This window comes from Gastrolobium bilobum, unplaced genomic scaffold, assembly GCF_033153095.1.
Source record: "Gastrolobium bilobum isolate Gb01-03AN ecotype WA unplaced genomic scaffold, APGP_CSIRO_Gbil_v1 utg174302, whole genome shotgun sequence".
In the NCBI taxonomy this organism is placed as follows: Eukaryota; Viridiplantae; Streptophyta; class Magnoliopsida; order Fabales; family Fabaceae; genus Gastrolobium; species Gastrolobium bilobum.
In genome coordinates this window covers 1-14,615 of record NW_026897214.1, presented here as the reverse complement: position 1 = coordinate 14,615, position 14,615 = coordinate 1, and the positions used below count along the sequence as shown (strand labels likewise).

Below are 14,615 nucleotides of genomic sequence, written 5' to 3'. Positions count from 1 at the left end.
ATTTTGAAACTTATACTGTTTAACTGCTTTTGGAACTTATATTGCACATGTAAGTGAGCTTGGGGTGGAAGATCTTGAGGACCCCTTGTCTTACTGAGATTTCTGTTTAGAGATCTCACCCCACGTTTGGGGCGTTTATTTCAGGTTCAGGTAACCCAGGGGTTGAGACCTCTAGCGGCAGGAGGCCAAAGCTTAGTTGATTGATGTTTATCTATGTATGTTGACTACTCTTGGATGCTGGATTATGTCTGTAGCTATTATGTCATTAGCTTTACGGATTACTGTGTTGAGACTCTGTTGGTTATGTTGTTTATTTGGTGAGCATGGGGATTGTCCATGCCACATTGACTTGACTTTATGCTTTTAGTTTTGAGTTGTATTAATGTATCAGGATATTGTCCGGACTACGTGTTGTAGATCCGTGACTTAGATACTCGCTTATTTATATCATAAGGTATTTCAGTTAGCGGTTTTTCTGCAATTTACATATAGGTGATGTTTTTGGAAATAGAACTTAATAATCAACTTGGTTAATGATAATGACGTCATAATTGAAAAGAAAAAGATATTCCATAATTTAATTAAGCGTGGCTTAATACGATGACATGTTATCAAACCAGGTATACACGGGGTGTTACAGCCAGCATTTCAGGGGTCAAGGGACCCGAAGGTAGTGACTACCTGGTTGATGGGAATGGAGAAAATATTTCAGGTTATGAGGTGCCAGGATCCCCAGAGACTGATGTACTCTGTCTATATGCTTGAGGGAGATGCCCACGAGTGGTGGTACAATGCATCTCGCCCGTTTACTATTCAAGGAGAGGAATTGACATGGGCTTTATTTGAGATATTATTTCATGAGGAGTATTTTCCTAGGGATGTCCGGGAAGCTAAACAGGATGAATTTGAGAAATTGGTACAGGGTACCATGTCTATTGATACTTATCTGGCCAAGTTTAATGAATTGGTCATGTTCGCAAATTATGGGGGTGTTCTGCCTACCCCGGAATTCTTGTCTGCTAAATTTCAGAGAGGGTTAAATGAGAAGATTGCCAAGAGGATGTCTAATACTGCTGTTAGGAATTTTGTTGATTTAGTGACCCAGTGCAAGAGGGTTGAAACTGTTTATGGCAGGTATCCGAAGTCTAGTTCTTCGAGAGAGCAGGATAACAGAAGGACATTCGTTCCTTCTGGTAATAATAACAGGGATGGCTACCATCAGAATAATAATAGAGGTTGGGGGTTGCAGTTAAGGAAACCTCCTGGTCAGTTCAAGAGGGGTGGTGGTCAGAGAAGCGATTTTAATGATAGGAATTCTACTCCCCATTGTGATAAATGTAAGAGGTATCATCGGGGTCCTTGTACTGCGGCCCCGAATTCTTGTTTCAAGTGTGGTAAGGTTGAGCATTTTGCCAGAGAGTGTTATAGTAATATTGGGCAGGCTGCGAATTTGCAGGCCTTGCCATCTGCTCCTACGGTTGGGCGTGTTTATACTACTAATGCGCAGCAGACGGAGAAAACACCTAATCTGGTTAAAGTTATAGTTTTTATCTCTAATATTTATTTGTTTGTTTTATTTGATTCGGGAGCGACGCATTCGTTCGTGGCTGAATATGTTGCTAAGGGGTTGGGGTTAAGAGTATCACAGATGATTCTCCCTATGCGTATTACTTCTTCTACAGGAGAGGTTAGTGATTCCTCCTTTATTTGTAAAGAGGTTGGGTTTATCTACGAAGGCAGGGGTTACACTATTGATTTGAGTATCTTCCCCCTAGCCTCTATTAATTTGATATTGGGTATGGATTGTTGTCTCAAAACTGCGCAATGATTGATTGCTGCGGCAAGAGGTTAATATTATCTCACGAGAAGCCCTCGGTTTGTCCATCTTCTTTTCTATCTGTCTGTCAAACAATTAAAGCCTTGAAGGCTGGTGATCTGGGTTATGTTTTCTGGGGTGGATAGGTGGGTGATAAGGAGATATAGATTTCTAGTATTCCGGTGGTTAATGAATTTGTGGATGTATTTCCTGATGAGATACCGGAATTCCCACCTGAGAGAGAGATTCAGTTCTCTATTGAATTGTTGCCTGGTGTGGGGCCTATCTCTTTGGCTCCATACCGGATGTCGCCACTGTAGTTGGCTGAGTTGAAGAAACATATTGAGGAGTTAACTGCAAAGTATTTTATCATACCGAGTGTGTCTCCATGGGGAGCACCGGTTATATTTGTGAAAAAGAAGGATGGAAGCATGAGATTGTGTACTGACTACCGACAGTTAAATAAGGTTACGGTTAAGAACAGGTACCCATTGCCGCGTATTGATGATTTGCTGGATTAGTTGAGGGGTGCCTGTGTATTTTCTAAGATTGATCTCCGGTCTGGATACCACCAGAATTAAATGCATAACCTTATATTGGAACTGAATGCATAATTAAAGAAAGGTTATCTGAACTGAATTTAGAATATAGTGGACTGAACAGGTAAATTGAGACTACATGGAACTACACCTCGTTTGGTTTGTTTTATTATGTTAGTTAATTGACACTTGCTAAAATTCATACTCGAATAAACATCAGAAGGTTCTAACTGGTTACTATAATGTTGTCTAATCGTGTATGGGTATGGATAATATGCACTGAAGATACAATGGGATTAAATAGAGATACTGAAATTTGACTGGTTATAAGCTTTAACTGTTATGAGCTCACACCTGTTAGTTTCATTACATTGTGGGTTCAGAAATCTGATGTCTGCTGGTGCATAGAACTTTAGGTTGGTTCCCGTTATGAATACTGTAACTTTAATTTGATAAAATCAATTCCCTACCTATAAGGAATACTCACAAATAAGTCGTCACACATTTGGTCTCATGTCATATTTTTGGCTGCATGATTCGGCTTCTTACAAAGCACTATAATTCTATTTCATTGTCTACTTATACAACAGAATCGAGATTGCATGTGAATTCCAATGTTTATACAGTGCAAGTATATTACACCTCCCATTCGAATTATTTGGTAACGTTTTAAACTTTTACTGCATCTTTGATTTTTTTGTTCACTAACACCCGACGCACTCAAGAAATTTTATAAAGTACGTCTTACCTTGATGATAGAACTCTCTTGATATTTCTAAACTTGCCCCCCTGAAGAATGACTCACTTCATTTTAATTTATTGCCATCAAGGTGTAATCTTATGCATGCAAAATACTATCTGAAGTTATGAATTCAAACTAAATTTTGTGGTTTAATTTATTGAAGGTGCTAATCAACTTATTGTGTATTCTATACCAAGATCCAGTTAATTGACTATAGGTGCTAATCAACACCTGTTTCATATAGCATACTATGTGTAATCTCTTTAACCATTTGACCGAGTTTCATTAATTTTGTCCAAATTTACAACATTTAAGTAATTCATACTCTTGCATATAATACGTACCTCGTATACGTTTTCGATGCATAAAAATGCATTTTCCATGCCTAGGAGTTCCAGTGGTCGTAGCAATTATACTTTGGTATATTGGGTGCTTAAGCATGCAATTTTTACATATGCATCATTGTCCATATGTGGGTCTGCACACTGTTGTCGTATATTGAAGTGTTTACTTTAGCCATACACTTTAAGAGTTTGAACTTTTCCCTGTCATGATATTTCTGAATGATAGTCCCTTACACTGGCGTGGTAGTAAATTTTTGTATTTGTCTTAGTGGAATATTTTAAATTTCAACGCAGTACCTGTTGGATTTTGAAATATGAATTGTATGTACAGATGAATCGGTATTAACTTGTGGTGTGTAATGAAGAAGACTGATCTAGCTCCATCTTGTGATAACATGAATTATTCTCTTGATTTAATTGCGTGTGTGCTCAAACTCCTAGATATAAATTAAGATGAATCTTCCCTACCTTATGTTCATGTTTATTGGGAACTGTTGATGGTTGGTGGATATGCCTATAGCCAGTTACTAGTTAGAACTACTTGTATACTTGCATAGTTACTTGGACATTAAACATAAAGACTGAGTATGTGATATAAAAGTTGAATTTAACTTCAGCACCCAGATGTTATGAAATTGATGTTTAATCGATATAATATTCAATCTGTGACAGAAATACACTGCTGTAAACCCCATGTTTAGAAGTTTGACATTGGATTTGTGTACATCATGGTATATTATTTTTATTTCTGAATTGTTCTTATCGAATAGATGTATTCCTGTCAGTATGGATGTGATTAGCCATTTGACTAGGGAACTTTGAATTCGGTGTTGTTAATGCATGAAGTCTTGTACGTAAAGTTTATTTGTTCCTTGAATGTAAATTTAACTATAGCTAGGAACTTTGGATACGATTATTGTGAACTTGATTTATGAAATGCTTGGTCTGTTTTGATGGGTTATGTCTGATAGCTGTTTCAAGATTGTGATATGTGTTAACGATTGGAAATTCATATCATGATTAATGGATCCTCTGATCAGTAGAGTTAATTACATCTGATGTACCTAGGACAGCGGAAATCTCGAGGAAGTTTCCTCATATGGGTGTTTTGACGAACTGTATGAGGGGTACCACTTACCATGATATGTATGAAGAACAGAATAGAAGTTTTGTGATTTTATGACGATTTCTCTCACTTGAAAGTTGGAATGTGATGTGTACTGTTCTACTGCTTGACTTCCTGAAAACTAATAAGTATAGAATTCTGTCTGTGATATTATTAAGTAAGGTGATTAATGTAGAAGTCTGAATTTAATGCAAATGTGTGATGAGTTTGGGTAGTGAATTAATCTATATCATCGAAAACGATTAGGTAGGAAGTAATGACACTTCTAAGTAGTAACAGGTACAGTACAAAGAAGAAACGTTTGTGATTGGAGGTCCTAGTTAATTAGTCCTATGTTGCAAAAATAATAGGAGGTAATATTATTTTATTGTTAAATGGAACCCTACATTCTTAGGAATTTTTCGTCGGGGCCACTGACCCGTTAAATTGTATTTTATATGGAAACATTGAAATTTATAATCAGTTGCGTGGTAGTATAGGGTGACATCAAAGATGGTCTATGATATAGGAGTTTTGAGAAGTCCTCTGTCTATTGTCATGTTTTACTTCATAGGTTATAATTTTTGAATCGGGTGAATAAAAGGCTAAGCACTTATGCCTACACTAGTATTATTTGTTAAAGTGATATTGTGAAAGTAATAACTGTCTGGAATGGTGTAATCGTGTTAAGCATTAGATTTAAGCAGATTTTGGGATGGTAGGACGAAGTTTGGGGACAAACTTCAAATTTTGGTGGGGAGAGTGTAACATCCCGCGAAATTAGGAATGCACACAAACTACCCTTAGCAGTGTAATACATGTTTCGAACCTTATATGTATATATATCGAGTTAGGAAGAATTAATTTTTTGCATGCATGTTGTTAGTAATGGGTAGGAATATTTTCGGAATTTGAATCTTGGTTTCAAGTATGAGATTAATTTTAGTCCCACGAATAAACCCTTAGTAACTAATTAGAGGGTACATTAAATAATAAAGCATATGAATAATTTAATAGTAACATATAGAAAGCCTAATGATACCTAGAAGAGATGGGAACTAATAATTTAGTGGGCTAGCACATAAGGGAGGAGAGCCCTTAGGAAGAATGTTTTGGACCCTATGACCAATAAGGGTGTTGGCCCAAGTCCCTAACATGGAGGTGTAAGTCAGCCAAGATGTCCTAACCATGATCCTTTAGCTCATCCAAAATTGATCAGCCCAAGAGCCCATCCACCCTTGTACCTCTTTCATGCGCTAAGTGTAGGAGAGAAAAGAAAATTCTGATCACATGTTCTAATATTCACATTCCACTCCAGCTTTGCATGCTTACCCTGTGTCAACCAAAATCCTCCACCATTCCTTGCATGTACGCCACCTATACATTTAGAAGCACCACATGACAAAGCTCACCTATCTTCATACCTCCCTTGCATGCACATAGAATATGTAGAAAGCAAACTGATTGCTTGCCAAAGCATCTAAATCTTTTAGCTTTTGCCACCCATGCAGCCAATGGGACCAAAAAGAAATCTGAAGGGTCATTTTGATTCAGCACCCATAACCCTTATCTCTCCATCACTAGTACATACATTAGGAGGAAGAGAGATGAACATTCTGTGCAAAAATAAAACCAACATCACTCTTCTCCTCTCACCATCTTCAAGGCCGTGAGTGTGCGAGGAGCAAAGAAATAAAACTTCATCTTTCTCTCATCTCCTTCTCCATAGAAACTGTGCACTTCATAGAAAGGAAGCAAGGCACTTAAACATTTTCTCCTTCTTCTTGACCGTAAGCATACTTAGAAGAGAACACCAAGAAAGCGTGCTTCATCCCCATTTCCTTCAAGCCGTGAATTACATGTGCAGGGAGCAAAATACCTAAGCATCCTTCCCCTTCCCTCCCTTGTTGGCCGAACCTCATCTATCAACAAGGTAAGGTGTTTATCTCTCCCTTGTCCCTACACACCCACTCGGTTTTGATGGAACCATTTCTCTGTTGCATGTAGCAAAAATCCAAAATTTTGGAGCTTAGGAAGTTTGGTTGTGTGCTCCTCACTTGGTGACCGTCTTCCATTGGTGGATTGGGGAGCTGTAGGTGCGTATTAGAGGTAAGAGCCAAACATTTAACCCTTTCCTTTGTCATCCCTGTTTCGATCTCCATGCGTGAACTAGGAAGACTACTTTTGCTTTTTCACTTTTCCTTAATTCTGCCCATTCAAACAACCCTAGGATTTGAGGCATGTAAGCTAAAATTGTCCTATTGTGAGCTTGGAAGATAGTTTTTTTTACTGCTCTTTGAAGTAATTAAATTGATTGGGTCTGGTATGTATTAAACGTAGTTGGACAGCATGTTTAGGTCCCTCATTAGCATACCTTAGGCCTTGTATAGTCGAATATATGAATAAAATAAAATGAGCTCTTTTTATGTTGAAAATCGAATTATTATGTATGGAGAACCTTGGAACTTTTCACTGTTACACGTTGATAAATTAATGAGTATAGATTGTTTTATCATTCCTCTGTCTTGTCCTCATAATTCGGCCATCACATGTAGAGTTAGAGAAGATTTTCCTTGGGCTTTTTCCATTCATCAATTATGCCTATGTTGACCGATTTGGACTTACCACTTAATCACTCAAAGAATTGTTTTAGAAGCTTGGATTCCTCGCTGTTGACAAATTGGTGAAGTAAGCCAAGTCAGAATAGTGATGTGGTTTAGGGACTATGAAAATCGAATCTGCATGTAGGGAAAGCCTTGGGTATTGTTGCTGTAACAAGTTAATAAATTGAGACGAAGTCAGAAAAATATTCGCTTAGGAGAAGTCTTAAAATCGAACCTATGCATGTTGTGAGCCTTGGAAAAATGGTAATTCTAGCAAGGAATGAAGTACTCTTAAGGGCATAATATAATTAGCACTAGGAACCTTATAATTTGATGAAAGTGCATGATTTAGGAGCGTAGAAATTATTGGTGATTTATAGGGATAATTGTATAAAAATTCTGATTTGATACGTTGACCTATTAGGTGCGCAAAACTCTTAAGACTTTGGACTAATTTGCTGCTGCCTTGTAATTTATTTGTGACGCGCGAGGTAAGTGTTTGGTGATATTACCTAATGTGACTATTAACTAGCGTATAGAATTGTGAATTGTTGCTCACACGTGCCTTGGATTAATGTGTTGTTATATGCTATATGTATGCTGCCTATGAATGTGACAAGATGGAAAATCATGAATGAGAAGTAATTGTTATGTGGCAGCTTGGTACGAAAAGTACATGAAAGATATGCTATTATGATGATGATCTAGTCATGCATATACACCTCATAATTCATTTGTTTCTTGTTTGTGTGTGAAGTATATCATGGCATACATGCATGAATTTCATGTTGTTCATGATTAGAATATTTACATAAATATGCATACGTTTGAGCACGCATCATATAGGCATCCCTTCGGTACCAGGGTATGGGACACTTGGCTTCAGTCCGCATAGGCCACAGTTGGAATTCACCTTTGATGGGAGCCATTATGGAATATCCACTGTGTATGTTAGTACGCGCACGACGGTGCTATGAGCGTAATGATGGCATTATATACGCACTATGATATGTTAAGTACGCGCACGAAAGTGCTATGAGCGTAATGATGTCGTTATATACGCACTATGATATGTTAATGCTTCTCCGGAAAATGAAATGTTGATGTGACTGTTTTATAATTTTGTGCCTAGATTAATACTGTTGCATTATTGGTTTTGCTATCACCCTACTGGGATTTTTCTCAGCCCTTTGGGGCTGCAATTTTTATAAAATTGCAGGAGGACGAAATAGCATATGAAGACATGGTTATGTTTGGATATTGGCTGCTAATTGTTGTTGTTTGGATTTTTGCCGTTGCGGTTTATTTGATGGATGAATGTATTATTTTGGGAAGTTTGGATTATTGTTGGAAATATGATTTAGCTACTGTTTTAAGACTTTTATGATCAGTTATTACTTTGGAAAAATTCTGAAATTTTTTTGCGAAAATAATTTTCTGAACGTTTTATTAAGTGCTGATTTATAAACAGTTTTGCGAGCATTTTGCGAGTTATACGTACGCGAAGCCCCAGATGTATAGTTTCTATATATCAAAGAATATTTTTTTGAATTGCTGAACATTTTCAGCAAGGTCTGCCAGAAAGGTCTGCCAGGAAATTAAACATTTTCAGCAAGCTATGTAATTTTTAAAGTCTACCCGGAATTTTTGTATGTAACCATCTTTCATCATAAGTTTTATTTAGCAACAAAAAAATGCGGTTTCAATATCAAAGTAATGACGTCCAAACTCTAATCCGCTTAGCAAACAACTTTCTTGGATGCATACAAGGGAGGGTGTTACATGTAATTAGCCAAACATGCAACCATAGAAAGGTAAAATTGAGTAGGAAGTCTCGAATGATAAAAATAACCCTGTAAATGGATTCAGAACGAAAAATTGAGTGGATAGGCAAGTTTCAGAAAATTTGGTGAATAGTGTTTTTATTCGGTAAAAATACTATGGTACGATTGCACAGTAAAACGTGACGATTGAGTTTTGAGCTCTTGGTTTGCATATAAGTTATAAATGGTGTATAGGACTAGGAAATATGATTTTTGATGAATATTGACGAAAATTAGCGAGTTTAGGGAAGCGTGCCTACGACGCGCGTAACAGCTTAAAACTGCAATTTCTCCGAACGAACGGAAAGCTCCGGATTCATCTGATCAAGGGTAATTAAAGGATAATGGTTGATGTTAAAAATTAGAGTTTCTAAATATGCTATGAAATTATGGACGTTTAGTGGAATCAGAGAGAAATTCGAATTAGTTTGAAATCGCGTGAGGTGGCGGTGGGGCCCACCCACTTAAGCCACTTAAGACACATGTCCCTATCACTATTCATCATCACCTTCTCTCCTCCCTCACTCATCAAACCCGCAGCCCTCCCCCTCCCAAACCCCATTGTCATTTCAAATTTCTTTCTCCTCTAACTCACCCTATACATAATCAAATCAAGTGATTTTTGTCTTGAAATTTGTTGGAAATCACCTTACAAACACATTGGGGGTAGTCTTGAACCTTGAAACCCACTAGATTTTGAGAAATCCCTCCCCCAAACCCGCGGCCCTTTGGTGGAGATTTGTTTTCATGGAGTTGTTTGAAGCTCCAATGGTTTAGTATGTCTTGGAGGAGTCTTAGGCCTTGATATTAGGTAAGTTTCATCACATTTTTATTTTTTTTTTGTAATAAAGAGGGGCAAAAGCCCCAAACAAAACAAAAATTACACGACGCGAGAACTTAAAAGATCTACAGAAGCATCCTGAAGAAGGAGCTCTAACAAAGGAGAAGGAGGAAAATGATAAACAATAAGATTATTATCATCCTCAAAATGCCTAGAAGCAAACCAGTGAGCACATATGTTATTTTCTCGAAAGGTGTGGACCCAACGAACATCCCAATCTTCAGCAAGCCATTTGTGAATACGAGAAACAACCTGAGAGTTTTTGTGATTTTTGCTCCCTTCTTGGATAGTGCTAAGAGCAATTTCTGAGTCACATTCCAACTCCACTCTCCTAGCACCAGTACCCCAGGCCAGCTCTAAACCTTTGAGGATACCCCAGAGTTCTGCATCAAGAGGATTACAGAAACCTAATCCGAAAGAGAAACCACCCAGAAAAGCACCATTGTGATCTCTAGCAAGGCCTCCACAGCTAGCATGCTGCCTAGATAGGGAAGAAGCACCATATGTGTTAATCTTCAATCGACCAGGTTCAGGACGACACCATTTAGTAGGCTGATGGGCATTAGGGAAGCTGCCAAGAATGCTTTTATTCTTACCTCTAGCTTCAATTAAATGCGCAATAAAATCAGAAATGACACGCTTATCATTACTAGGCCTTCGAAAACTATCATCATGAATATGATGATTATGCCAATTCCAAAGATTCCAGCAAGTAGTATAGAAAACATCTCTCCAATCAACATGAATTTGATAATTCCAACCCTTACTCACATTTTTGATGAGCCAAGGCTGTAGGTCTAATGTGAAGAAATCGTTGGGGACCCTTCTACCAAACCAATCTATCCACAATCTTTTGACTTGAGAACAATCTCTAAGGACATGAATAAGAGTTTCTTCACTGTTTGGACAGTTAATGCAAAAATTAGGACCCCCATTCCATTTGCATGTACGACTCCTAACTGGAAGCTTATTAAGAAAAGCCAGCCACATCTTAGTCTTGATTCTTTCTGGACCCTTCCAGTCCCAAATCTTCTTCCAGGGAACATTCCTTTGAGCATGTTGAAAATTCATCAAGTTCAAGTAGGAAACCTTAACTAAGGAAGAGGACACATGATTCTGACACCAAACTAACCTATCCTCAATATTATCTTCTAAAGCAACAGGAACGCAAAACACCTTAGAGATTAGCTCATCATTTAAGAATTGCTTCAAATATCGAACATCCCAGGTACCATGCTGAAAGATCTCAGCAATGGTTCTATGCAATTCCAGATCAGGAATATGATTAGGAGCTAAATTACAAATATTATCATCCAGATTCAACCAATTATCCGCCCAGAATTTAATGGTCTCTCCATCACCCACCTCCCATCGAAGACCGGTTAAAAAACTGTTCCAACATTTAGAAAGGTCACGCCAAAGTTTAGAATCATAATGCTTAGAGCTTATCTCACGCCTCAAATCTTTACCTCTGCCATACTTGGCTCTCGAAATCTTAACCCAAAGTTCCTCCTTGTCAGTTAAGATTTTCCAGGCCAACTTATGAATATAAGCCTCATTTTGAGTACGCAATCTGATAATACCAAGACCTCCCATTTCCTTCGGCATATACATTGTGTCCCAAGCCACTAAATGAGTTTTATTAATACCCCAAATGAAGTTTCGTTGAAGCTGTTCAATCTCATCACACACAGAAGTGGGAAGAAGACCATTCTGCATATGAAAAGAGGGAATAGCACCAATCACTGATTTAGCCAGAGTGACTCTCCCCGCGAAAGATAAACTTTGATGCTTCCAGCCATCAAGTTTCTTACGAACCCGATCCAATAGATCAGCATAATTTGATTTCAAATTTCGCCCTTGCCTGATAAAAGAGCCCAGATATTTACAAATTCTACTAACTCTTTTGAACCCAGAGAGCGCAAAAATTACATTTGCAGTTGCATCAGATGTATTGGAAGAGAAATAAATGGTAGACTTATGAACACTTATACTTTGACCAGACATTCTGCAAAAAAGATCTAAACACTCCATTATTACCTGCATTTGTTGCACCGAAGCTTCAGAGAAAAGGACAATATCATCTGCAAACATGAGATGGGAGACTGCTGGACCACCTCTACACACTCTGATCGGTTTCCACACACCACTGCCAACCCTTTGAGCAATAAGATGAGATAGCTTTTCAACACATAAGACAAAGATGTATAGGGATAATGGATCACCCTGACGAATTCCATGTTCAGGAATAATAGTTTCAGTCAAGCCCCCATTCACAAGCACTTTGAAACTATTAGTTGTGATAGACGCCATAATGAATTCAACCATCCAAGACGGAAGCTGTATTTCAAAGATAACCTTACGAATAAACGACCGATTCAGCTTATCATAGGCTTTCTCTAAATCAATTTTAATGGCCATAGTACCCATCTTACCTTTAAACTTTGTCATCGAATGGACAATCTCTTTAGCTGCAATAATGTTATTCTGCAAGTTTCTGTTTGGGACAAAGCTAGTTTGGTTATCAGAAACCAAAGCTTCCATTACTTCCTTCAGTCTACCCACTATAACTTTACTCATGCCTTTATAAATCACATTGCACAAGGAAATTGGCCTGAATTGAGAAACCAACGTAGGCTTATTAACCTTTGGGATAAGGGTAATAATCGTACCATTAATATCAGCAATGGTTTGCGGGTTTTCCAAATAAGCTAGGAAAGCATTCCAGACTTGATCACCTACCAGATTCCAGTTCTTTTGATAAAAAGCAGCTATGTACCCATCCTCCCCTGGGGCTTTTGAGCCTTTCATTGTGAAAAAAGCTTTTTTAACTTCCTCCTTAGTAACACTTACCCTTAATTTATCCATGACTTCCTCAGGAACAATAGGCCATCTAGTATTGATCCACTCACGATGACAGCTTTCATCTTTGAAAAGATTAATATAAAAATCGCGGATCATCTTAACCAGGCCTTCCTCTTCACGAATCCAACTTCCATTATCATCCTTGAGTTCCACGATTCTACCTCTTTTCCTTCTGACAATAGTCTTTGTATGATAGTATCTCGTGTTTTTGTCACCTTGATTAATCCACTGAGATCGAGACTTTTCATACCATAATAACTCCTCTTGATCAAGGACCTCCTCAAGTTCAGCTTTGATCTTGCACTCCACTTTCTCCAGATAATCTTTATTGTGCTCAGAAATGGCTCTTTGAATACCTTCAAGTCTTCTCATCAACTTATTCTTCCTATGCTAAATATTCCCAAACACCTTCTCATTCCACTCCTTAATGCAAGGGGTAAGAACCTTCAAACAATCAGCAATGTTCCCATGCACGTGCCAATTGTCCTTTAAAAATTGATTGAACAGGATATGGTCCTGCCAAAAGGAATGGAAACGGAAAGGACAATCCTTCCAGTCATCTTTTGAAGAAGACAAGGATATAAGAAGGGGGATATGGTCACTCTTTAACCTAGGAAGGGCTCTAACATAACCCTCCTCAAATGTAACCCTCCATAAATCGTTACTGCAAGCACGATCTAACCGTTTGAAAACTCTATCCATATTCAGGAAACGAGGACCACGCCAAGTAAATCTCGAATCGGAACTATTCAAATCAATCATCTTCAGATCCGTAAGCAAGGAAGCAAATCTGTTACATTTATATAAATCTACCGGGGCACCTCCACGTTTCTCAAAAGGGGATGCGATTTCATTAAAATCATCGGTGATAAGCCAGGGCTCATTCATAGAATCAGCAATCCGACGAAGATCCTGCCAAACGCTACGTCGCACCTCTTCTCTAGGATTGGCGTAAATAAATGTGCATAAGAACGCAACATTATGGAAGAAACAAACTTTCAAATGAACTATTTGCATGTTCTTTTCCAAAATCGTAACATTACAGAACTCCTTGTTCCACAAAACCCAGATCCCTCCCATGAAACCTTGAGCTTCTTCCACAATACAGCTGTTATACCCTGTTCTTTTAATAATCTTTTCAGCTTTCGCACCACTTATTCTAGGTTCAAAAATAGCAGTCAAATCTATTCTGTGTTTTCAGATCATACTAGTTAAGGTTCCCAAAAACCTTTTCTTTTGCCGCCCCGCGACAATTCCAAGCCAGCAAAGACATCAATCAACCATAAGGGTTGCAGGTTCCTGCTGCTGACCCCTTAACAATCTCAACACTATCTTCATTTATACCTCCTTTATCAACCTCCATGTGATGCGAATGATGCCCAATTCAATGCTAGAATGACTCGAGGCATCTTTTCGATTAAAACCTTTTAAACCCTATTAATGATGCCATTATTTTCTACGCTGATGGCTCCCTGATTAATTATTAATTCGCTAGGATTATGCCCATGATTAGGCTCCTCATTAATCACTTCCAGCTCAGCTTGATTCAAATCCCCAATCACCATTAAACTATCATAACGTGATTTTGTATTTACTGCATTTAAAACAGGCTGATATGATTGCACTGATAACTGCTTTGATTGTGCAGTATTCTCCCGAAATCACGTTGAGTGATTCTTCTCGAAGTCATCGGCGTTCTGCCATCTTGGGTAGCAGCTTGGCTTCTAGGGCGGCGTTGGCGATTAACCACCATCCAAGGGCCAAGACCGTTCTGGTTTTCTTCAACTTTATCAGCTTCACCATCCCCAGAAGGATGAGATTCATTCACCACGATCTGTTCTTGAACAATCTCAGAACAACAATCCTTGCTATGGCCATACTTTCCACAGTTGAAACAAATGAGCCCTAGACCTTCATATTCTATATGCTTCAAAACT

The 14,615-nt window shown here is 38.2% G+C and overlaps 1 protein-coding gene across 1 annotated transcript; it reads left to right on the top strand.

The window, feature by feature from the left end:
• Positions 1–694: 694 nt before the first annotated feature.
• LOC133304928 (uncharacterized) lies at positions 695–4,263 on the top strand. Its single transcript, XM_061505015.1, has 2 exons — positions 695–1,344; positions 4,212–4,263. Exons 1-2 carry the CDS (start codon positions 695–697, stop codon positions 4,261–4,263), a joined length of 702 nt encoding a protein of 233 aa, XP_061360999.1.
• The last annotated feature ends 10,352 nt before the right edge of the window (positions 4,264–14,615 follow it).